The sequence below is a fragment of the Brassica napus genome, chromosome A7, assembly GCF_020379485.1.
Source record: "Brassica napus cultivar Da-Ae chromosome A7, Da-Ae, whole genome shotgun sequence".
Lineage (NCBI taxonomy): Eukaryota > Viridiplantae > Streptophyta > Magnoliopsida > Brassicales > Brassicaceae > Brassica > Brassica napus.
Window position 1 is genome coordinate 2,956,854 of NC_063440.1, and position 26,388 is coordinate 2,983,241.

At 33.4% G+C, this 26,388-nt stretch overlaps 1 protein-coding gene and 1 long non-coding RNA gene across 2 annotated transcripts; both read left to right on the forward strand.

Moving 5' to 3' along the window:
- Positions 1-16,361: 16,361 nt before the first annotated feature.
- LOC106428691 (probable protein S-acyltransferase 3) lies at positions 16,362-18,153 on the forward strand. Its single transcript, XM_013869439.3, has 2 exons — positions 16,362-17,182; positions 17,270-18,153. Exons 1-2 carry the CDS (start codon positions 17,075-17,077, stop codon positions 17,615-17,617), a joined length of 456 nt encoding a protein of 151 aa, XP_013724893.2. The 5' UTR covers positions 16,362-17,074; the 3' UTR covers positions 17,618-18,153.
- A 2,448-nt stretch (positions 18,154-20,601) lies between these two features.
- LOC111201322 lies at positions 20,602-25,155 on the forward strand. The gene is made up of 2 exons (XR_002654557.2): positions 20,602-22,859; positions 22,949-25,155. It is a non-coding gene; the product is annotated as an uncharacterized LOC111201322 (long non-coding RNA).
- The last annotated feature ends 1,233 nt before the right edge of the window (positions 25,156-26,388 follow it).

The following is a 26,388-nucleotide window of genomic DNA, read 5'->3' on the forward strand; positions in this document are numbered from 1 at the left end:
ATAACCTCTATCACTTAACAGATCTTTCAGACAACCCAACTGCGACCACGACTCATTCCAAAAAGAGGTCTATTCACTTTACATTCCCATTTAGATGTAAACTAGGTTAAGACCCGCGCCTTGCGCGGAATGAACATTATATATATAAATTATTTTTATTTATTATATGTTTATAACATATTATGAAATAATAAATATATATTGAATAATTAAAAAGTCATTATCTACTATTTATATAATTAAATTGGTGCAAATATATAAATAAATCGAAAAAATCGAAAAAATATATTTTCTATTTGATATGATATATAATTAAATTTAAATGATAGTAACATATATATATAGTATATTTTAATATTAAAATTTATTAAATGATGTTTTTTCTCATTTATTTTTATCATTTGTATCTCTTATAGCAAAAAGTCTAAAATAGTGATAATAAAATTTTCACTGTGAGAATGGTGTAAGTAATTTATAATATTTTAAAAAATTAAGTTGTCAATATTTTTTCAAATTTTTTATCAAAATAATATTCAAAGTAAATTTCAAAATTAAGATATTTATGTATTTTTATATGGAATATAGTTTAATTTAAAATGATACATATATTTATATCTATACTATTAAAACATGATCCTATTATCATTTTTACCTTAGCCTGCCATTTTCTTTAGTAACATTGAATGTTTCATTAAGGGCAATCAAGTAATATTAATAACACATCTATATTGAGTCATTTTTTTCGGATCCAGCCCACATCAGATCTCTCTTGGGCCATTTGGGCCGATTAAAAAAATCAGATCCAATGCTCACATTTTTTTTCCTTTGGGCCACTGAGTCCAAGTTCAAATATTTTTTTTTCAACTATTCTTAATTATTATTTTTTCTTTTTTTAATATAATTTAAGCATTCATAAAAAAATTGAATTTTTCATTGAAAAGTATAAATCTTTATTAAAAGTATATACTTTTTTTATTAAAATATTAACCACATGATAAAATTAATTTATCAGAGTTATACCAACTTAATTCATTAAAGAAATAAAGTTTAATTTTTTAAACATAAATAGTCATTTAAAATGAAATACGATAAATAAAGATCAAAAGTTTAAGTCTTTTATAAAATAAAACATAAATATATGAAAATATGACATTTACTAAATATTTGTCAATTGAAAAGAAAAGAAAAAAAATCCGCATTTTAAAAGTGCGGATCAAAATCTAGTATCTTTTATTTTTGATACTTATTAAATGAGACTTTCAACTGATATTATTTTTTAATTATTTTTATCATGTCATAACAAAAGTTTTAAATCATAAATCACAAAATTTGAATGTGAAATTTTTAACAATTTTAGTAATTTATACTCGTTTTAAAAATTTTAAATATAATATATAAATATTCTTTTTAATTTTTATTATATGGTTACTATGATTGTTTAAATTATTTTAATATATTAAAATTAAACAAATATCATTATAATACACACTTATTTTTATCAAATCTTTATTATTCAAAATCATTAATTGTCATATATACTTTAGCCACATTTGGCAATTCTGTAATCTTATTTAAGGAAATAATGAAGCACATTAATAATGTATTTATTGTGATTTAATAAAAAGCTTATTATATATTTAAATGGACCAACCTATTTTTCTAAGGATTGTAAGAATGATTTTAGTGATGACATGTGGCTACAAAAAAATGTTACAATGCTTCTCAAATAATATATAGGGGATGATATTTAGATGTAAATGATACTATACAAAGAAATTGATGATTCATACACAGATAGTTAGAAATAATCTAAAACTAAAGAAACTCCTTTTACCTACAAGTGAAGGGGTCCCACGTCTATTTGTACATTTTTCTTAAAAATGATGTTAATATGAATTAATATAATAAAATAAATAAATATGAACAACAATAAAATACTTTTTCATTTCTCTAAATACTTTTCAATTTTTTTGCATCTGTTTCTCAAATTAATATATATATATATGATTTTAATTCACACTTAAAATCAATTAAAAATTGTTAATACATTATACTATTTATATTTCATTAACTAATATAAAACTTCAATTAGTTAGTGTATAGAAAATACTAAATAATATTGTTAAATAATAATAATTTTAACTTAATATGAATTATAATAATATTTATGTGTTTTATTTAATTACTCACAATTCAAAAGTGGTTTAAATATTTTAAAATTGAAATGTTACTTAATCATAAAGCATAAAACTATCATACTATTCACCAATAATTATATTGATTTTCAAATTATTCAAAAGTTGGTATATATTTTTAATTTAAAACTCAAAATAGTTACATATATATGTTTAAATTAATTTTCTATTATATTTTGAATAAACTTGTTAAAATAACTAATTTTAATTATGTAAAATAAATAGTACTATAAATTTTTATATAAAACACTGATTGTAATACTGATTAACTAATCTACAATCTAATTAATACTGATTAAAGTCAATTTCTTTTTTTAATACTGATTGTTCATTAATAAAGGCCCAGCTAATCTCAAAGTTTTCACATGGGTCTCATTAGCTAATCTATAGGGTCTGTTTTGACAAAATGTAAATTATCATATTTCAAAATCTTACAATACTAAAAGTTGGATATGCTCAACTTTCAGCCTATCCACGTAGGCATAAAAAATTAACCAATCAACATTTAAAATCTTGCCACATCAGCCTAAATCTTCTTCTTTACGAATGAGACGATGGAGCACTTTCGGTTTAGTTGAAACCTTCGTCTGTTCAGAGTTCCTTCTCTCATGTCATTCTTAATTACAAGGAAAGCTTCATGCTCCAGATCACCTCTACCCATGAAGCTGAAATCCATGGCTCTTCCCTCACAATATCATGTCCAGCCTTCTTCTCTTGCCATGATTTCTCCAGCTTCACCACCGCATCTCTCATCTCGGAGCTGTGTACAGATTCCAAAACAGGGGAGCCCAGAACAGAGAATCCAAGAAGCCCCAAGGGAACACGAAAGAGTTCGTTTCAGGACACCATTTCTGAGAAACAGAGAGAAGCAGAGATGGGTTCTTAGTGATGTTGTAAGTGGAAGCCTTGATTGCTTCAAAGTTCCCAGCTTTTCTCCATGTGGGTTCGTGTAAAGCTTCCATCTTTCCGACCCAAGAGACAAAACGACGCTCTGCAACCCAAAACCCAGAAACGGAGTCTCGTGAAGACAAGCTGTTTAGCAACTTTGTAGGAGATGATGAAACAGAGTGGCGTTGACGAGGAAGCTCGGCTACGGCTTCACAAGAGGTAGCGATGGGTTTTAGGAAGTGGGCTTTGCTAAAGGTGTGACCTTTCTCAGAAAACATGACTTCTTCTCTCTCTTCAGTGACGTGAAGTGATGATGCGTTGGCCATGGAGAAGAAAAAGAAGAAGGAAGCAAAGTTAGGAATTTGGAAAGTCAAGACATGATCAGTTTTGCTATGAATGGCGAAAGAAAAAGCAAATGTATAGGCAGAGAAAAATGGTGGAGACTGAACGTACCACTTGCTTTTTCGGCAAAGAAGCAAATGCTATTTTCTTCTTACTCAATAAGTTGAAATGTTGACTGTACAAGAGTATCAACGGTCATATTCAGTCCTTTCATTGTTGTTAAGGTTATATGTTTCAGGTTCTGCAATTCCTGTTATCTAATATATGATGAAATTGGTATTATAACTGCAATTCCTCTTAAGTTAATTTGTTTAACAGCACATGTGTTAATATCCTCTAGCTCAAGTGGCAGCTTCTAGCTGTTAGTTCAACTACAAGTGTTGCTTTATCTAATCCACTTGCAAACTTTGGCACTGGTGAGACTTGCGAAGAGATAATGCCCTGGGAATATATAAATCTCAACAATTTAGAGGTATATATTGAGATACTCTGGTTTCTCTTTATTTTCTGGGATTGGATTTGACATTATCTTTAGAGGCTTTTGAAGAGATATAAACAAAACAAAAAAACTAATCACCCGTTATTCTCTTTCTCAATATGTTTACAGGATCCGGCATCCAATAGCTATTCAGTGTGATGAGAAGCTCTGTCATCTTCTTGGTTGTGAAAGCATGCATGCAGCTGTGGAATGAATGAGATGCTAATGCACTACAGCGGTCAGGTGATCAGTAATGATTTTAAAGTCCTTTATCCAACTCTCTCAGACTATGATGTTCGATATTATTGTCTCTCAACTTCTAAAGGTAAGCGACCAAGTTTTTTTTACTCCTAGACTGTGCTTTCTTCAGGTTTGTTCTACTACTTCAAATATTTTATTGCTAGGGGAGGTCTCTGAACATGATCATACATTTTACTGATTTAGTGAATATTCTCACTGATTCCTTTTCATCCTACATTCTCTCTTTGTGTGATTGAAGCGGAAAGAGCTTGAACGGTCTGAAGTAAGAAGCAGTCTTCCATTATGGAAATTATTTAACGGCTTCATAGATCCCATTTTCTCTAACTGTGAGTGACAATGGATGCTTGGAAAAGACGATGGGCATTTGAGCGGATCAACGAGGGAAATTGACGACACCTCTGTTATAGTCATAATTATCACCGCCACATCCGTCACTGGAGTAGTAAATACAGTGGTAGGAGGAGGATAAGAAACAGGTTTTAGGGTGTTGGAAGAGAGGCGTTGAAGATGGATGCGAGGGAGAGATTAAAGGAATCTGAAATTGCAGTGAGAAGAGATGATGTTGTTGTTTTTCTCGACAGAAATCTGGAGATGGATAAGCTCTTCATAATATTTTCGGAATCTTCGTCTCTTTTGATACGGCTCACTTCTCATAGAAAAAGTTTTGGGTTTGTTCCACGAAGAACCAACATAACAAAATTGCTTAAAACAAAAGAAATGACAAAGTATGTTACATGTAAAATACAACATGAGTCAACAAAGTATCATGCAGAAAACTTATCTCTTTTTAGATTAAATCACGGACACTAAGCTACACGAACATGATCATGTTCATTGGCTTTCGCCATTATGGATGTATCTATATTCCAACTTCCTATGCTGAACGATAAAAGGGATACAATTTTGGTCAATGAAAAAAGAACGCCAGATGCATAATCATAAATGTAACCAGTCCATAACCAATGGTTTTCTTTCAATGCTACATGCAAGCCCGCAGCAAAAGGATCTAAACCATAATCTAGAAAGGATATTCATGAGCAAAGTTATGAAGAAAAACAATAAGAAAAAATAGATAAACAAAATGAGAAGAAATTACAAAAGATAGTGATGCTAACTATGATGTATGTTTGTGTAAAATTCTTTGTTGAAATAAATTTGAGTTTCACTTAGTGATTGCATGGGTGCTGGACATGATAGGGTAAACCTAATTTAGCTTTGCCTTCCAAATCAACAGAATATGACAGTTTCTAAGTTTATTAAATGATTAGCCCAGTTGCACAAAAAAAAAACAAAAGAGAAATGATTAGCCCAACATATTAGATTGTATCCTATGATATTAAAAAACTATTTTATAATGCATTTACAAAGTTTCAAATAACTTATTTTAAGTTAATATGATAATATCTATTATAAACATACTGATTTTGAGGATAAATTAAATTAAACAACTGAGAAAAAATCAAGGATTGATAATAAACAAATATCATCGCAAAATTTTCAATTGTTATGGTTTGTTGGTTACAAGAATGCAAAAGCATCCAAAATTCTATTTTTTTAGAAAACCAAATATGTAAATTTTGCTAAAATAATATGTTTACAAAAAAACATATTATATATTTTCTTTAAAAATGATAGGTCAAACTGCTAAAATGTGTATCAAAATAATTTATATAATTAGCTTCCAATTATTAAAACGAGAAGATGTAAATTCTTAATGATTCAGAAGAATACACTTCTAAGAACTTATAAAAGACTACTGAACCACAAGGGTTACACTGTTTCATTATAAACATATTTTAATTTTTAATATTTATTATAACCAATCCAAACATATATTGTTTCAGTTCTGTAAATAAATATAAATATACAATTAATTTGGGCAGTTAGCTTAATGCTAAATATTTTCCATACTTCTATGATTTCTTTAATGTTTACAACTAAAAAAATATTCTAATAAAAATAAAAAAATAAAATGTCATACCAAAAATATACACAAACTATAATTTCAAAATTTAATACGTAGAATCCGCGCGTAGCGCGGTTTAAAACTTCTAGTAACTATAGTAATGAAATATCAAAACCCAAACCGTATTACAAAAAATACCCAACAGACATTGGTTCTTTTTAGTTTTGTACAATTTTCTTATAGAAAGTTGTGCCAACGTAATATTTGTCAACGGCTACAAGCCTACAACCTGGGAGACGCAAAAAGAAAATATGACCGTTCTAATTGATCCGTTGGCTCGTCTACAGAAGCGCTCTCGTTCCTATAAATTTGGTGTATTACCACAGACAATTTCTTACAACAGACCATTCTTATAACAGACAATTCTTACAATAACAAGCAGATTCTGGTGATGGAGAAAACCATCCTTGGAAACCTCGAATGGCAATACGTGTTCCTTGTCCGCTTCATTACAGCTTCCATGTCTGATCCAAAGGTGAGTTGAGTTTTGCTTAAAAGTATCCGTTATTCTTACAATATTGATTGTAAAGAGACTTGACTTTGGTTTTGTTGTTGTTGTAAGAACGCAAAAGACTTTTATCCGCCAAATGTTTTTTTTCGTGTCACTTAACTGAAGAGACTTATTTTGTTTTTTTTTCTTAGCTCAGCTTTTACCGAATGCTCAGAAGGAGAGGAAGCTAATCAACAGTGGTGATAACAACTTATTTTTATCGGCACCGTTTCAAGTCAAGATTCCGTTGGCCGCATCATCACCGTCACAGCTGCGGTATAAAATTCCTTATTAGTTTCTTTGTAAGTATGTTGAAATCTCTATGGTCATCTTGTTTAAAAGACTGGCATTATGTCTCTGCTACGGATTGTTAAACTAATTTTTTTGTCACTTTCTTTTGTTTGGGAATTTTTGAAGTTGCTTGATTGATAATAGAAATTTATGTGTATTCATAATGTGTAAGCAAACAGAAAGTGACGTCCTGTCATTAATTTGACCGTTAGAGATCGTATTGTTTCATTTGACTCTCACACAGTAATGATCACTAAGTTCATGCTAATCAATCTAGTAATTAAAAAAAATTCCTCTCAATTTTTTTATTTTTTTTTAAACTCTTATGTTATATATACTCAGTTTTTTTTGTTAGGAGTTTTTAAATATTGTTCGAATGATAATAGAAACTTATGTGCATATTAATAATGTGTAAAACAAATAGAATGGACGTCCTGTCATTGATCTGATCGTTAGAGATCGTCATATTTTATTTGATTCGCACAAATGTGATAACTAAGACCATGATTAATCTTGGTTCTGAGGGTGAAGTTCTTATTTACAGTTTCTTAGTTTTTAACTAGGAAATGTTAAGAAGTGTAGTTTAAATAAGAGATATAAGAGTCGACTCTTAACCGAAAAACGTAAAAAACACAAAAAAGTTAAATCATGAGTTAAGAACCCAAAATTAAAAATCTGGATTAATCATGCTCTAAGTTTCTCTAATCAATCTAGCAATTAAAAAAAATTCCTCTCAAATTTTTATGTTTTTCTAAAATTTTCCTGGTTTTCTAAGATCTTCTGTTATATTTTTCTTTAAGAGTTTTTGGGTTATCTGATTGATAATGGAAATTTCTAATGTGTGTGTCGTATGTGGTTGTACATTTCCGAGTAAATCTTGGGCTGGTTAGCAAAGGATTGGGCTAAGACGGTATAGTGGAAGCCCAGTAGGAGGTTTGGTTAACCAGAAGAGTCCAAGATATTATACTCTGCGTTTTGATCTGTTACTCTTGGAGTAGCTGCAAGTGGTCAACACAAGATAGCCGTGAGCTAGGTTGTTGGAGATTCGGTGAGCTGGCACATGAAAGCTGTCAGCGAATCTACCTGAGGAACAGAGTATATAAGGAGCAAGGATAAGATGAGAACGAGGTGGAGCGTACAATACGTCAGAGAAGGATCTTAAGGTTGAGTGAGAGAGAGTGGGAAACACAGGGACGTTCTGGGTTTACTTTTCGGATTCTCTTATTAAGATCATCGGTGAGTGACGGGTTGGTGAGTGACGTGAGCTTAGTGAGATCTGAGCGGTTCCATCCTTGTATCTTTGCTCCACGAGACGTACCTTGGGTTAGTTAACACCCTTGGGAACTCTAAATCCTCTCGTGTCATTTACTTTACTGCAACATCAAACAAACACAAACATAAGCAAATGAATACGAGCTAAAGAATGGACTAGAAACTTGATTACTTAGAGCTTAAACCACTACAAGTGGTATCAGAGCTGTGGTTTATACGGTTCAGGGAGTTTCAGATCTGTGGTGATCCGGGTTTTCTTTCATAGATCTGATCAGGTTAAGGAATCTCTTCCTGATCAGCTCTGTGTTAGGGTCACTAGTTTCAGATCTGAACATCTGTGTGGTTATCTCTGGTCTTCGGTGTTCCGTATCTGGTATTCTGGATTTCTTGGTATTGTGTTGTCTTTGTGGGTTTTCTACGTCTGCATAATCTCAGGTTCTGATCAAGCTTGAGGTGTGTTCGTCATGGAGCCGACGAAGGGAAGGTTTGAAGTAGAGAAGTTCGATGGAGAAGGTGATTTTGCCTTATGGAAGCATAAGGTGTTGGCTCAGTTTGAGATCCTTGGTTTAGATTCTGTTCTACAACCAGAGGTGGAGGATGTAAAAGGAAAAGGGGTGGCTTCTGATGATTCAGATTCTAAGGGCGGTGTTACCGATCCTAAGAGACTTGAGAAGGATCGGAGGGTGAGAAATCTGATAAGTATGAGCTTAAGTGACATGGTGCTACGCAAAGTCATAAAATCTAAGACGGCTCTAGAGATGTGGACAGCGCTAGAGGCTACTTATCAGATCAAGTCTCTACCTAACCGTTTTTATCTGAAGCAAAGGTTCTACAGTTTCAAGATGGAAGAAGATAAGAACCTGGATAAGAATCTTGATGAATTCACGAAGCTGGTGTCTGATCTTGCGAGTCTTGATGTTGAACTTAGTGAGGAGGATCAAGCTGTGATACTGCTTAACAGCTTACCTAGAAGATTTGAGCCGTTAGTTCACACATTGAAGTATGGAAGAGATCAAGACACTATAACACTTAAGGAGATTACTAGAGCTGCTTACTCAATCGAGCTTGACATGAAAGCCAAAGGAGGGCAGGGATCGTCTAGTAACTCCAATGAAGGTCTTTACTTCCAAGAGAGAGGTCGATCAGAAAAGAAGAATACGTCAAAGCATAAGTTCAACAAGAGTAGGAGCAAGTCAAGAACTAAGTCTAAGAGAGCGTGTTGGATTTGTGGTTCTGAAGGACATTTCAAGAGAGAATGTCCAAAGCGACACAATCAGAATAGTACCTTAAAGGCTGAAGCAAGTATTGGCAAAGCTCTAGACTCAGAACCGGTTATGTTAACTGCATCTAGTCAGATTAACAGAGAGGGTTGGGTTCTTGATTCTGGCTGTTCCTATCATATGACATTCAGAAAGGATTTAATGTTTGACGTTGAAGAAGTAAACGGAGGAAAGATCTTGATGGGAAATGATACTTACTGTGAAGTGACTGCTGTTGGGAAAGTGAAGCTAGTAAATCACAACAAGACTGAGGTTGTGTTAACAGGAGTTCGTTTCTCTGCAACTGCAAGAAGAAACCTAATATCACTTGGACAGTTGGAGACCTTAGGGTGCTGGTTTCAGTCAAGGAATTACAGGTTAAAAGTGTTTCGAGAGGAAACAGAAGTATTAGCTGCAGATTACAAAGATACCTTGTATTTTCTCGATGGGTCTCCAGTAAAAGAAGAAGTGAACTCTGCAGAGGTAAAACTGGACGTGACTTCGCTCTGGCACAGCAGACTCGGTCATATAAGTGTCAAAGGAATGCAGGTCTTGGTGAAATCTGGTCTTCTCAAAGGTGTTGACATTACTGAAAAAGAAACATGTGAACACTGCATATTAGGGAAATTTCACAAGCTGTCATTCAAGACTGGGAAGCATAACTCGGAAGAACCTTTGGCGTATGTACATTCGGATTTATGGGGTTCTCCTAACGTGACGCCTAGCTTATCGAAATGTCAATACTACATATCTTTTGTAGATGATCATTCTCGTAAGGTGTGGGTATATTTCCTAAAGACAAAGGATGAAGCTTTCTCTAAGTTTTCTGAGTGGTTGGCATTGGTCGAAAATCAAAGCGGGAAGACACTCAAAGCTCTAAGGACAGATAATGGATTAGAATATTGTAACAAGACGTTTGATAGTTTCTGTAAGCAGAAGGGTATTCTAAGGCATAAAACGTGTCCCTACACTCCCCAGCAGAACGGAGTGGCTGAGAGGCTAAACAGGACAATATTGGAGAAAGTAAGGAGCTTGTTGAGTGAAACCGGCTTGAGTGAAGCATTCTGGGCTGAGACTTCGTCAACTGTGGTCTATATGATTAATAGGACACCATCAATTCCTCTTAATCTAAAGGTACCTGAGGAGGTGTGGTCAGGAAGAATACCAGAATACGAGCATATGAGGAGGTTTGGTTGTCTGGTTTATTATCACGTGGATCAGGGTAAATTGAAACCTAGAGCTAAGAAAGGTGTTTTCATGGGATATCCACAAGGAGTTAAAGGTTACAGGGTATGGAGTCTTGACGATGAGAAAATTGTTGTGAGTAGAAATGTCTCTTTCTGTGAAGATGTCTTATTCAAAGACATTGAGAAGTCAGGTCAAGACACGACTAGAGTAGAGAAAGGCAAGAAGTCAGTGACATTTGTACTACCTACTGATGATGAGGTAGAAGAACAGTCAGGGTCTTTAGCTGGAGGTGGAGCTTCTTCTGGTGAACGAAACGGGGATACTTCAGAAAGTGAATCTGATAAAGAAGAATCTCCCGATGAGCTAAAGCACTATATGCTGGCTCGAGATAGGAAGAAGAGAACGATAAGGCCTCCGAGCAGATTTGACGATGCAGATGTGGCTGCTTATGCCTTAATGATGTCTGAGGTAATTGAAGAGGATGAACCTTTAACTTTTGGTGAAGCCATTCGTAGCAGAAATGGTAAGAAGTGGAAGGGAGCTTCAGATGAAGAAATGGATTCTCTAGCAAAGAATGGTACTTGGATTCTCATTGATCGACCAGAAGGAGAAAGAACTATAGGATGTAAGTGGATTTATAAGATAAAACCGGGTGTTCCTGGTGGAGAAGGAAGGAGATTTAAAGCACGGGTTGTGGCTAAAGGTTATTCCCAAGTTGAGGGAATAGATTACAATGAGGTGTTTTCTCCGGTGGTTAAACATGTCACTATCAGGATACTTCTATCTATGGTGGTTCATCAGGATCTAGAGCTTGAACAGCTAGATGTAAAGACGGCTTTTTTACATGGAAATTTAGAAGAAAGGATCCTAATGGAACAGCCTGAGGGATATAAGAAGGGTGATAAGGTGTGTTTGCTGAAGAAGTCGCTTTATGGGTTAAAGCAATCTCCAAGACAATGGAATAGAAGATTCGACGAATTCATGAGGTCACAGAAGTATGTAAGAAGCTCTTATGATTCGTGTGCTTACTACAAGGCATATGGAGAAGGAAAAGTGATTTATCTACTCCTATATGTTGACGATATGTTAGTAGCAGCGAAGGATATGAAGGAGGTTCAAAAGTTAAAGGACATGCTGAGCAGTGAGTTTGAAATGAAGGATCTAGGTTCTGCGAGAAGGATTCTGGGAATGGACATAAGACGAGACAGACAGAAAGGGGTGCTAACCCTATCTCAAGGAGTCTATCTAGCAAAGATTTTAAGGAATTTCATGATGGAAGAGTCTAAACCTGTATCTACTCCTATGGGTTCTCATTTCAAGTTATCTAGCACTAAAGCAGAGGAAAGGTCCGAGTTACAGAGAGCTATGGAAAGTGTACCTTACTCAAATGCCGTTGGAAGCCTGATGTACTCGATGATTGGGAGTCGTCCTGATATCGCGTATGCTGTGGGTCTTGTAAGCAGGTTCATGAGTGCACCTGGTCAGGAACATTGGAACGCAGTTAAATGGCTTATGAGATATGTCAAAGGTACTGCTGGTTTAGCGTTAACATTCAAGAAAGAAGACAGTTTTGAAGTAACAGGGTACTGTGACAGTGATTACGCGTCTGACCTGGATCGAAGGAGATCGATTACAGGTTATGTGTTTCAAGTTGGAGGGAATTCTGTAAGCTGGCGTTCGGGACTTCAACATATTGTTGCTTTATCTACAACAGAAGCAGAATACATGGCGTTAGTGGAAGCAACTAAAGAAGGTTTGTGGTTGAAGGGAATTACCTCTGAATTTGGGTTTAAACAGGAGAAGGTGGAGATCTTCTCGGATTCTCAAAGCGCGTTATGTTTGGCTCGAAACAGTGTGTTTCACGAAAGAACCAAGCATATCGACGTGCGTCTGCATTTCATCCGAGATGTGATTGCTGATGGTTCTGTGATAGTCTCGAAGATAGGAACTCTTGAGAATCCAGCTGATATTCTCACGAAATCAGTTCCTGTGAAGAAGTTTGAGGAAGGTAGGAGTCGCTTGAGGGTTCTCAGCGATGAGCTCTAAACTGGTAAAAGTTTTTAAAAGGTAGATCAAGATCGGTAAAGGTCTGGTGATGAATTTTCTGGATCGGTCAAGGTCTGGAGGTATCTTCCGACAAGGATAATGTTCGGAAGGGAAAAGAAAGGTGGGAGCTGCGGTTAGTAGCTGTCGGAATGTAAACCAAGGTGGAGATTTGTCGTATGTGGTTGTACATTTCCGAGTAAATCTTGGGCTGGTTAGCAAAGGATTGGGCTAAGACGGTATAGTGGAAGCCCAGTAGGAGGTTTGGTTAACCAGAAGAGTCCAAGATATTATACTCTGCGTTTTGATCTGTTACTCTTGGAGTAGCTGCAAGTGGTCAACACAAGATAGCCGTGAGCTAGGTTGTTGGAGATTCGGTGAGCTGGCACATGAAAGCTGTCAGCGAATCTACCTGAGGAACAGAGTATATAAGGAGCAAGGATAAGATGAGAACGAGGTGGAGCGTACAATACGTCAGAGAAGGATCTTAAGGTTGAGTGAGAGAGAGTGGGAAACACAGGGACGTTCTGGGTTTACTTTTCGGATTCTCTTATTAAGATCATCGGTGAGTGACGGGTTGGTGAGTGACGTGAGCTTAGTGAGATCTGAGCGGTTCCATCCTTGTATCTTTGCTCCACGAGACGTACCTTGGGTTAGTTAACACCCTTGGGAACTCTAAATCCTCTCGTGTCATTTACTTTACTGCAACATCAAACAAACACAAACATAAGCAAATGAATACGAGCTAAAGAATGGACTAGAAACTTGATTACTTAGAGCTTAAACCACTACAGTGTGGAATCAAATAAGTAGAATGTAACGTCATATTATTGATGTGATTTCCCTCTCAAATTTCCAATTTTTCGTTGTAAAAAAAATAAAATTCCATGTTTTTCTAAAATCTTAAAACCTGCTTGCGTGTTTGTATATTTGTCTGTTTGTTTGTATGTCTACGTGTTTTCTTGTTTTTGGGTTTGCTTGGTTGCCTCTCTGATTGTGTGCTTTTGTCAAAGTTTTTTTCATTATACTCAAACACAAATCTCCTTTTATTGTCTGATGATTTGTTTGAACGACTACGAGGGTCATGGACTCATGATACTCCAACCTGCGAGATGCTGTTAAGTTGGATGAGGCGGTTTAAGTTGTGCGGCAAATGGTGGAGCTGGTTGTATTCATGATCTGGAAAGTGATGATTAATTCAAGGGTCTCTTAATTCAATGTGTTTTATTAGAAGAAATATTAGTGATGTGGTGAAGCCAAGAAGATTGATTTACGGCCACGTAGGATTCAATATGAGCTGGATTTAATAATGTTCACATAAAAAGAGCCATCACAACATAATAAAATAAATTGTTCATGTTCCTTTATATTTTATTGTTTCATCCTAAATTTATTTATTTGTTTGTACTTCAAAAAAATTCCGAAAATCTTGGAAACTATTAGAGGACTAAAAAAGTTGTTAGAGAGAGAGACCAAACAAAACTGCAGATGATTGATTTGCAATGGATTTTGATTATTCAGGAAAGAACAAGAAGAAATAAAGATTAAAAAAAGACAGAAAAAACTCAAAAACCATATTTCATCTCTTTTATTTGGTTAATGCCAAATAAAACAAACTCATAATTTATGAAAACTTAAGTTAAAATATTAGAATCTTGGAGAAACTATTGTTTTTTTCTTGAAGATAGGCTTCATGTGTGGGTTTTTGAGACAATGCAGAGGGAGAGAATGAGCAAGAAGAAGAGTAGTCAGGTTCATTGTATTTCCTCTCATGATCATATTCTCATGATGGCTTCAACTTCAAAACACATTCCTGAGATCAGATTGTACAAAGCCTGGAAGGGTAACAACGTAATAATATATTCTTTACCTGAAGCCAATAATATTACATGTTTCCTCCTATTCAAATATGATTATATGATTATGCTTTTGTTGCACCAGAGATTTTTCTGTGGTGGGAGACTAATCTTTGGTCTTGATGTTAACTCTGAAACACCCGCCCCTTCCCCATTTCCAACCGGGGTACTTGGGTGCGGGGTTTAGGACACACATGTCTACTTTCCCGACATCTCCGTGTGTCCCGTTTCTGGTCCCATGAGTTTCAGGTGCGTTTCCTTTCTTACCATCGACATTTCCACTTATAGTTCTGCAAAAGTGAGAGGGAAAAAGAGGGGTGAGTATGAATACTCAGTGAAGCGATTCTAGACCAGTCTCCCCCATGAGTTTTTATACCGCTCAATGCGAAACGAGAACCGACTAGTCACTACACACATTTCTTAACCAACTATTAAAGTTTCATTTCACAAAAACAAGCAGTGCAATGAACTCAGTCATCGCTCAATTCACACAATTCGGTTTATTATTTAAGACTCCATTCATCCTACAACTCTAGGACCTACACAGCTCAAGCGGACCAACCCTCCCCTTTTCTTGCTGCGTTCCTGTGGAGCCGCCTGCCCTGGTACACTCGGCATCCGGTTCCCTTGGATGTAGTCTATACCCTTTGCAGTGTATTACGGCCCCTTCCCGCCAAGACTCGGCGTGACTCAATCTTACCGGCGCCTCTATTCTTAACCTGCCGTTTTTGAACGCTACGGCCGCCGCGTTTTCCCATACTCCCCACCAGTCCCTCGGTGGTTTGTATTCCATTTCTATTCATTTCCCATACTCCTCACCAGTTCCTCGGTGGTTCGTATTTCAATCATTTAACTTTCCTTTTTCCTTTATTTCCTTTTTCTCATCATTTCCTTTTTCTTATCATTTCCTTTTTCTTTAACCCTTAGACTCTTTCTTACTTTCCTTTTTAGACGCCACCCGTTCTCGGTGTCACACTCAATCCATTTAACAATCATCCATAGATATCCTATCATTCATCTAACCAGACCGGTTAACAATTCTCTTATGATCCTACGTTCATTTCTTTCTAACCATCCTAGCTCTCAATCACAAACCACAGATCTTCAACCCATCAAACAATCCAGTCAATCATCAATCATCATTAAACCCGTTCGTGTAAAGTTCTTAACCAGTATGAGAGTCCTGATGCAATATGATCTATCATCCTAACAACAAACAGGATCTAATCAATCCTAGCAACCCATTAAACAATATAAAAGAACATGAAAGAGATCTGGGCAGAACACCTCACCTTAGCCTAGATCTGGTTCTGGATCTGAGATGTGAGGCGAGAGAAGTGAGAGTTGAGAACACGGACACCACACGACCACCACCACCACTCGCGGTTGCTCACGGCGAGGAGAGAGAGAGTCGTCCGAGGGGGAGAGAGAAAGAGGCGCGGCGAGGAGAGAGAAAGAGAGAAGGGCCGCGGCGAGAAGAGAGAGAAAGAGAAGAGGCGGCAAGGAAAGAGAGAGAGAGTCGACGGCTAGGGCTTCTGATCTCCGGGAATTCTCTGCAGGGCTTCGCTTCTAAGTTTCTGATGAGGGACTAGAAGGGTGGGAGCTTGCTTTTATAGGGGAGGCAAGGAAACCCTAGGGGTTTTAATCAAAATGGGCCGCAGAGCGGGCCTTTACACAAAACTTTTTGGGTTTTGGGTTTTGGGGTGTTACAAACTCTCTCTTCCTAACCTCTTTCTTGATTGGAGCCCCTGCCCTTACATTCTGCACAAGGATGCTCGTGTGGATTCAAAAAGACGATCCTATCTTCAACTACACCGTTACTTCAGCATTTATCCTCACCCTCTTGGTTTGTATCCTCTCTTTAAGTTTTTTCAATAGTCTTGCTTTTTTCTTTTTTTTTAGTAAGAAGTACCGGAAACTCATAATCTTGCGTTTTAAGCTGTTATCTTTGCACCGTGTCTGCAGGTGTTTACGTTTCTATTCTTGACATCAGCTAGAGATCCAGGAATCATCCCAAGAAATAAAACATCAGTAAATCTTGAAGATAGCTCAAATAGTTCCTTGACACAGTCTATGGAAATCCTCATCTCAAGATTCCTAGAACAAAAGACGTTTTCGTTAACGGCTACACTATCAAAGTCAAGTTCTGTGAGACTTGTTTGCTCTACCGTCCACCACGTGCATCAGACTGCTCCATATATAACAACTGTGTCCAACGCTTTGATCACCATTGTCCGTGGGTTGGACATGGGCTTAATAAATCCCAACAAAACTAATATTTCTTGATGTTGTTTTGGGTGGGATTACGGGCTTCCGCTCGAACCTCATAGTATTTTTTTTTAAAACAACTTTCAATATTATATATTAAACAATTTATATTTTATTTTTTAAAACACTTCTTGATCATATATATATATCCTCTCTTTTGCAGAGAAACTACCCGGTCTTCATCTGCTTCATCTCAACGTCAACATTGTTATGCATATACATCTTTGCGTTCTCATGGATCAATCTAATCCAACAGCCTGGGAGATTGTGGAGTACAATGTCTCATGACATAATCTCTGTCATTCTCATCATCTATTCATTCGTTTCTATCTGGTTCGTTGGTGGCCTTACCATTTTCCACGTCTATCTTATGTCTACAAATCAGGTAAAACACTTAGCTATACCATTAGGAACATACTTGGAAATCTTGTTATCTAACATCTTTCTTTGTGTTGTGTCTGTTTTTTGGCAGACAACTTATGAGAATTTTCGGTCCCGTTATGATAAGAAAGAAAACCCTTACAAGAGAGGGTTGCTGAAGAACGTTAAAGAAGTGTTGTTCGCCAAGATCCCACCTTCTCAACTAGATCTCAGAGCAATGGTCCCAGAAGAAGATGACGAATCTGAGTATGAGTCAGAGTATAGCTCTTCCATCAGATATGATAATGAAAAGGGAGGCAAACTCCCTAAAAGGGTGAGCCCGAAGAAGCTTAACTTAGATAATATTGGCATTAGCAATGAATACAAGACAGCTAAAGATGATGCTTCTTCTGAGCTTGATCCTTCTTTCTTCTCATCTCAACTAGACTTGCCTAAGTAACAGCAATGAAATGACCCTCTTTAATGTTGTATCATATTTTATCTATATTGTCAGGAATATTCTGATGGAATAGCAAGCACTCAAAGGATTAGCTAGGTTTGATTAGAGACCTAAAGTAAAATTGTACAAATGTAGCCCTTGAAATGTGTTTAGAAAATTTAAAACAACACTAAACATCATAGACTTCAGTATATAAAGCATTTACCGAAAAACTCAATATTATTGAAGGGGTTAACACATAGACTTGGGAAAAAATAAAATAATATGACAATATTATTTTAATGCATAGTTGCATCTTGCACTAACATATGATGAAGATCAAAGAGTTTTGTAACCTTTGTTGTCTCCGTTTCTCTAGAGAATAGCAATTTTAGAGTGGTTACTCCACTAATTTAGGGTGTATTATGAAGTTTTACTAAATTAATTGATAAAAAGTAAAACGATGTCCATGTACCATGAAAGAGAGTTTAATATACATTAATACAAATGTAGAATGTGCTTGGAAATTTTATAACAACACTAAAGATCATAGGCTTCAGTATATAGAGCATTTACCGAAAAACTCAATGTTTTCGTAGGGGTTAGTTAACACATAGATTTTGAAAAAAAATCAGAAAATATGACAATACTATTTTAATGCATAATAGCATCATGCACTAACGTATTATGAAGTTCAAAGAGGTTTGGAACCTTTGTTGTCCCCGTTGATCTAGAGAATAGCGATTTTATAGTGGTTAATCCACCAATTTAGGGATAATTATGAGTTTTACTAAATTAATTGATAAAAAATTAAAACGATGTCCATGTACCATGAAAGAGAGTTTAATATACATTAATACAAATGTACAATATGTTTAGAAATTTTAAAACAACACTAAAGACCATAGGCTTCAATGTATAGAGCATTTAAAGAAAAACTCAATATTTTTGTAGGATTTAACATATAGATTTTGAGAAAAATTCAAAAATATGAAAATAATATTTTAATGCATGGTTGAATACTGCACTAACATATGATGAAGTTCAAAGAAGTTTGGAACCTTTGCTATCTACGTTTATCTAGAGAATAACGATTTTATAGTGGTTAGTCCACCAATTTAGAGAGTATTGTGAGTTTTACTAAATTAATAGATAAAAGAATTAAAACGATGTCCATGTACAAGAAAATAGAGTTTAATATACATTAATGAAAATGTAGAATGTGAGTAGAAATTTTAAAACAATAGTAAAGATCATATGAATAGAGCATTTAGCAAAAAACTCAATATTTTCGTAGGATTTAACATATAGATTTTGAGAAAAAAAATTCAAAATCATGACAATACTTTTTAATGCATAGTTGCATCTTGCACTAACATATGATGAAGGTCAAAGAGGTTTGGAACCTTTGTTATCTCCGTTTCTCTAGAGAATAACGATTTTATTGTGGTTAATCCACCAATTTATGGAGTATTGTGAGTTTTACTAAATTAATTGATTAAAAAATAAAACGATGTCCAAGTACTATGAAATATACTTTAATATACATTAATACAAATGTAAAATATGAGTAAAAATTTTAAAACACCAGTAAAGATCATAGGCTTCAGTGTATAGAGCATTTACCGAAAAACTCAATATTTTCGTAGAGGTTAACACATAGATTTTGAGAAAAATTTCAAATCATGACAATTATGTTTTAATGCATAGTTGCATCTTTCACTAACATATGATAAAGGTCAAAGAGATTTGGAAATTTTGTTATCTTCGTTTCTCTAGAGAATAGCGATTTTATAGTGGTTAGTCCGCCAATTTATAGAGTGTTATAAAGTTTTACTAAATTAATTGATAAAAAGTTTAAACGATGCCTATGTACCATGAAAGAGAGTTTAATATACATTAATACAAATGTAGAATGTTTTTAAAATTTTTAAAACAATAATAGAGATCAGCAGCTTCAGTGTATAGAACATTTCCTAAAAAACTCATTATTTTCGTAAGGGTTAACAAATAGATTTTGAGTTTTCTGGTAAATGCTCTATATACTGAATCATATGATCTTTAGTGTTGTTTTTAGATTTCTAAAAACATTTTACATTTGTATTAATGTATATTAAACTCTCTTTCATGATATATGGAAATCGTTTTAATTTTTTGTCAATTAATTTAGTAAAACTATATAATACTCCCTAAATTGGTGGACTAACCACTATAAAATTGCTATTTTTTTAGAGAATCAGAGACAACAAAAGTTTCAAACCTCTTTGACCTTTATCATATGTTAGTGAATGATGCAACTATGCATTAAAACAAAAATTTCATATTTTTGAATTTTTCTCAAAATCTATGTGTAAATATTGAATTTTTCGGTAAATGCTCTATATACTGAAGCATATGATATTTAGTGTTGCTTTAAAATTTGTCTAAAAAACATTTTACATTTGTATTGATGTATATTAAACTCTATTTCATGGTACATGTGCATTGTTTTAATTTTTTCTCAATTAATTTAATAAAACTTCATAATACTCCCTAAATTGGTGAACTAACCAATATAAAATCGCTATTTTCTAGAGAAACAAAGACAACATAAGTTCCAAACCTCTTTTACCTTCATCATATGTTAGTTAATGATGCAACTATGCATTAAAACAAAATTTTCATATTTTTGAATTTATCTCAAAATTTAGGTGTTAACCCCTACGAAAATATTGAATTTTTCGGTAAATCCTCTATATATTAAAACCTATGATCTTTAGAGTTGTTTTAAAATATTTGAACACATTCTATATTTGTATTAATGTATATTAAACTCTCTTTCATGGTACATGGGAATCATTTTAATTTTTTGTTAATTAATTTAGTAAAACTTGATAATAATCCTTAAATTGGTGGATTAACCACTATAAAATCTCTATTTTCTAGAGAAACGAAGACAAAACAAATTCCAAACCTCTTTGACCTTCATCATATGTTAGTGAATGATGCAACTATGCATTAAAACAAAAATTTTATATTTTTGATTTTTTCTCTAAATCAATGTGTTAACTAGATCCCTTAATGCATGGTTCTAGAGTAATTAACTAGATCCTGAACTTAGGACATAGGAAACTGCGAGAGTAGATTCTTTACCTGATAATATTCTGATTAAGTTAAGTTTGTTAGAAACATGCGAGAGCTGATCGACCATTCTTAATGGTAATCAACTCACCACAACCATCGATCGACATCGTCAGTCGAGCGTCGATCGACATCGACACTGGATCGTCGATCGATAGTGTTATAAAGTGAGCGGTTGAGTCCTAGCGTATCAGCTCGCCTAAACATCCTATCTTGTGGATTCGATCCCTAAGTACTACGATTGAACATGTTATTTGAGAGAGTAAAATCATTCCTTAAGGATAATTTGAGTAATATCAATAAGATAACTAAGATGGAATGGTTAATAAATCTTGAGACGATCGAGATTGTATCATATTAAAGAGATTAACACGTTCAAAACTTGTGTTATTATCAATATATTTACACAATAAGGTTCCAAATGGGGATGATTGTGAATAAATATTAATTTTTTGAAAATATGTAACTCTAAATTATTACATTAAAGATTGCAAGATTTTTTTTTAGTTATATAATTTTTAATATCAATTACTATATGTTTGGTATCTTACTTTTGTTTTATAATAAATAATTATCTATTATTTTATTTTGAAAAACTTGGTGTGAACATATTTACATTTCATATGTTATTGTGAAATTTGTCTTGTCTGTGTTTGCTATTATAAGAGAAAATCATAATATATATTTTTATGAAAGATTGGAATAACCATAAGAATATATTATAATAAATATATTGGACATTATTTTCTTGATATATTACAAAAGTAATAATTAATTAAAAATTAAATTTATAAAATAAATAAACCTCTGACAAAAAACTGATAACTAAAGTTCATAACTAGTTGTTATCTAGCCATGAAGGAATTTAATGTAAACACACAAATTTACAAAACAATTAATATAAATAACTGAATAAAGTAAATATATTTAGCTGAATTATATATAGACTAAGATTATTCAAAACATTTAGTCCATAATAACAATTTTAATTTATATCTATTACATTTTGAAAAATCTGTTTCAATATACAAATTATATCTTGACAAGGCAATCTGAAAGAAAATAAAACTTTCACACTAATATTCATATGCTTAGGTAAATGAATCATGCACTTTTATATTATTTTGACTATAATCTCAGAAAATCATTGAAAGATTTTCTTTACAAAAATATAACTAATGCAAGTTTATGTTTATATGTAGATTGATATGCTTAGGTAAATGAATCATGCACTTTTATATTATTTTAACTATAATCTCAGAAAATTAATTGAAAAAATTTCTTTACAAAAATATAACTAATGCAAGTTTATGTTTATATGCTTAGGTAAATGAATCATGCAATTTTATATTGTTTTGACTATAATCTCAGAAAATTAATTAAAAGGTTTTCTTTACAAAAACATAATTAATGCAAGTTTATGTTTATATGCTTTGGTAAATAAATCATGCACTTTTATATTATTTTGACTATAATCTCAGAAAATTAATTGAAAGATTTTCTTTACAAAAAATAATTAATGCAAGTTTATGTTTATATGCTTAGGTAAATGAATCAGGCACTTTTATATTATTTTGACTATAATCTCAGAAAATTAATTGAAAGATTTTCTTTAGAAAAATATAATTAACACAAGTTTATGTTTTTATGTAGATTGATATGCTTAGGTAAATGAATCATGCAATTTTATATTATTTTGACTCTAATCTCAGAAAATTAATTGAAAGATTTTCTTACAAAAATATAAATAATGCAAGTTTATGTTTATATGCTTAGGTAAATGAATCATGCACTTTTATATTATTTTGACTATAATCTCATAAAATTAATTGAAAGATTTCCTTACAAAAATATAATTAATGCAAGTTTATGTTTATATGCTTAGGTAAATAACTCATGCACTTTTATATTATTTTGACTATAATCTCAAAAAATTAATTGAAAGATTTTCTTTACAAAAATATAATTAATGCAAGTTTATGTTTATATGTATATATATATCAATCTAAAATATAATAGAACTTTCAAACAATTTATAAAACATCCTACAAAATGAGTCTCTCCAAAAAATATATATTAATCGCATTTGTTTTCACTCTTTTCTTCGCGATGTCAATTGTTCGCTGCACCGATATTGTTTCAGGTACTACATTAAAATTTATTTTTTTAGTTATGCTAAAGTCTTCATTCCTGCATAATTTTAATATTTTATTATTTCTTACTATAGAATAGATTTCGGAGTAAAGTATAATGTGTGCTATGGTCCATGTGATGACAAAGGAGTGTGTGAGCCGTTTTGTTCTGCCAAAAAAGGTCTGAAAAGGGGAGACTGTGTTGGCAAAGGAAAAGATTATCTTGGCGTTTGTTGTTGTGATGAACACTAAATAAAATATTAAATAATATTGTTAGATATTATATCTTGTACGAAAAGAAATAATATTACCAATAATACATAAAATGCTTTTACAAAAAAAAATATAAAATGTTATCAAATTGAAGTTACTTTGATTAACCTCGAGAAAACATTAGTCAAAGTGCATGTCTTTTCTAAAAAAAACATTGATATATAAAAGTATAGTAAATATTAATAATGTAAATATGTAATCCCACATGACATAGAACTGTAAAATATGGAAGGGAAAACACGTGAAGAACAATTAACGTTACATATATATGTCATGCAAAAATAAATAAAGTGAAAGGAAACTAATAAAAAAATGGTAAATGTAACTAAGTGAAAAATAAAAATATTCATTTTTTCCTTTGTACATATATTCATTTTTAAAAAAGGAAACTAATATAAGTGAATGTAAATGTAATTAAGTAAAAAATAAAAATAATTATTTAAAAATAAAATATTAATTTTTTTCCTTTGTACATATATATTCCTTTTTTTTCTGTTACCAAAATAAATATTCATTTTTTCTCAACATATAAATAAATCCTATGAACGGAAATGTCTCATAAACCCTACATAGTAGAAGCTCTGCAAATGCATTCAGTCCATGTTGTCATTCAGCTTTTATTGGGCCGAATTTCTGTCACCATTCTGATATACTCTATTCTTCACTTTGATATTTTTTTTTTTGAAACTATTCATTTTGATATCTTTTGAGTCGACATAATGAATCATGAGAATAAACCTCTCTAACACGAGATTCCACTTCGACAATACATATCCCCACAACCTTAAGCAGAAGAACAACATAGTACATATGTTAAATTCACATTTGGGTAAAAAAATTGATAGGTTTCGCCGATGGATCATGTCTTCATCGTCAATCTAGCTGTTGCGACTAGGCATTTACTTGGATGAATTTATGTGATAAATCATGCTCCAGGTAGTTAAAAACTTTTTATTCTTAGTTCAGGTATTAAAATTCAAATTTGTTATGAGTTCAGGTATCGAATTGCATCATTTGTTTCGTTCAAACTAAAATGATTCAGTTACGAACTGTTTCATGTCACCATTTTACGGACATGATGACGGTTGTATGTATTTAAATGTCTTTTATTCTAGAGTATTTGCACTCCATACATAAGACTTATACGATAATTAGGCTAATACACTATTTATGTTTTCGATGCAGTTAGGAGAGAATTAGTTTACTACTTTACCCTTATTCATGTATGATCATCAGTGACCGGCAAACTGTAATAGATATAACATATTTTTTTTTTTATATCCTGATAATCCAAGTTAACACAAAATCTCCTTGTGTAACGCAAGTGGGCATATTCTTGTTTTTAGAAACTTTTCCATTAGTTCTTTAATCACAGATCTCAAAATTCTCTCAAGACATCCTTCTTATATACAGCAATGTCGACCTTGATCAAAAAAAAAAAACAGTAATGTCGACTCTCTTTCGCCATGGTACTTCTCCAGTAAACCACAGTGGTTAGCTCGCGATTTTGCTCCAAACCACCGCAAGATTCTCGTCTTCTCCGTGACATTACAACGTCCTCCGCAGCGACTGGCTCTCTTCACCGTCGAAGCCATCTCCAATTCTCGAGCTATCCTCCTTCGCGAATCAGTTATGGCAAGATCAATCCCGAGCTCCAATTGCTGTTGCACTGTAACGGACTTGCCCTTTTCCGCGTTGAAGCCAAGCTCAGATCTCTTCTTATGGTGATTTCACAGATTATTGCAATACAGGTCCTCTGGGCTTCTGGTTATTTTCATATTAACCCACGTCTTTGTAAATTGCAGACACGTCCTCAGTTTAGTCCTTTAACTTCTGATTGTGACAATTTAACCCAGCCGAAAGTTCTGAATTTGCAGCACTGGTGCCTGCATTCTTGAAATCTTTTGTTTATGCCCCAAATAATCTTGATTCCATCAGAATCCTACTCTTTTTATTGCTACATATCCTAACTCATATAACTGTGGGTTAGCAAACATACTATTTTAGCCAAATTTATTGTTTTTTGTTTGTTGATGTTCACACGTTAGCAATATATAGTTGTAAATAGCATGTCACTAATAAACTTAGCCTAGTTTTTATCAAAGTTAACAAAACTATGTTTCCGGTTGGACGGCTACTGGATTATTTGCTAAGACAGAAACCTGCACATTAAAAGTGTTAAACGGTCACTAGAATGTTTAGCTTTCTATTGAATTAGTTAACATGCTAACTTAAATATATATATAGATATATATATATATATATCCATTTTCTGTTAACCTATTTACTGTTTAACACACATATGTTTTGGATTAGTGCAAATATAATTTTTGGCTTTTAAATAACTGATTTAGTGTTATAAACATTCTTTGGTTATATAAAGTGTCTTAGCCATTCAGATTTCTATCATAAGTGTGACATAACAAAAAAGTTACCCGGTTAACAACATGGGCTTCCTCTTGTATAAAATGCCCATTTACACCGTTAGCAGCTGTTGTAAACCTTACACACAAAGAGTTACCCGTTAATAATTTTTTTAGCGTATATCCACAACTTTCTTTAGCAACATAAATTTTATTTTAACCCAACCTGTGTTTCTGTTCCCTAGCTAAATACAAACCACCAGATTATTTTTAAGGTCAATTTAACATGTCGCTAACTTTCTTTGAATACCATTTTCGGAAATAAAGGTTATAGTATAGAGTTTGCGAGCCATATTTGAATAAGTTACAGTGGTCTGGTGGTTTAAGTTGCTACTCTCAAACTCATTTCCCAGGTTCGAGTTGCACCCTTAGACTTATTTTATTTTATTTTTTAATGAGTGGCATAAATGTAAATAACTCATCTTCTTCCCCTAATTTTTTTATGATTTTCGACAGCTTAAGCTGTTTTCATGGCCGCCGGCTTCAGTTTCCTCCTATATCATCAAAGCTTTGTGCGATTTTTTATTGTTTGTATTTCAATTACATAAATCTATCACTAATACACGATTTTGATAATTCAAAACTTAGAAAAAATAAAAACAAATTGCTGGCTCCGATTTCCTTGTCGATTATGGTGAAATAGCCATGACACACCACCACTAAGCGTCTCGCCGGCATGTAATCGTTCGTCCGATTTGCCGTTCGTCCGATTTGACTGTGTTCTCGAACATGTCAAATTCCCTCAATTACATTTATATTTTTTTTTAATTTTTAACCTATTATCACCAGTCATCAAGTAATAGGGGTGGGCGTTCGGGTACCCGTTCGGGTTCGGGTCGGGTAT

Excerpts from the sequence above, each read along its gene's own strand:
- LOC106428691 (XM_013869439.3), top strand. The coding sequence starts at position 17,075 with ATGTCTCATGACATAATCTCTGTCATTCTCATCATCTATTCATTCGTT. Across the intron at positions 17,183-17,269 it reads ATCTTATGTCTACAAATCAG|ACAACTTATGAGAATTTTCG; the intron begins GTAAAACACTTA and ends GTTTTTTGGCAG.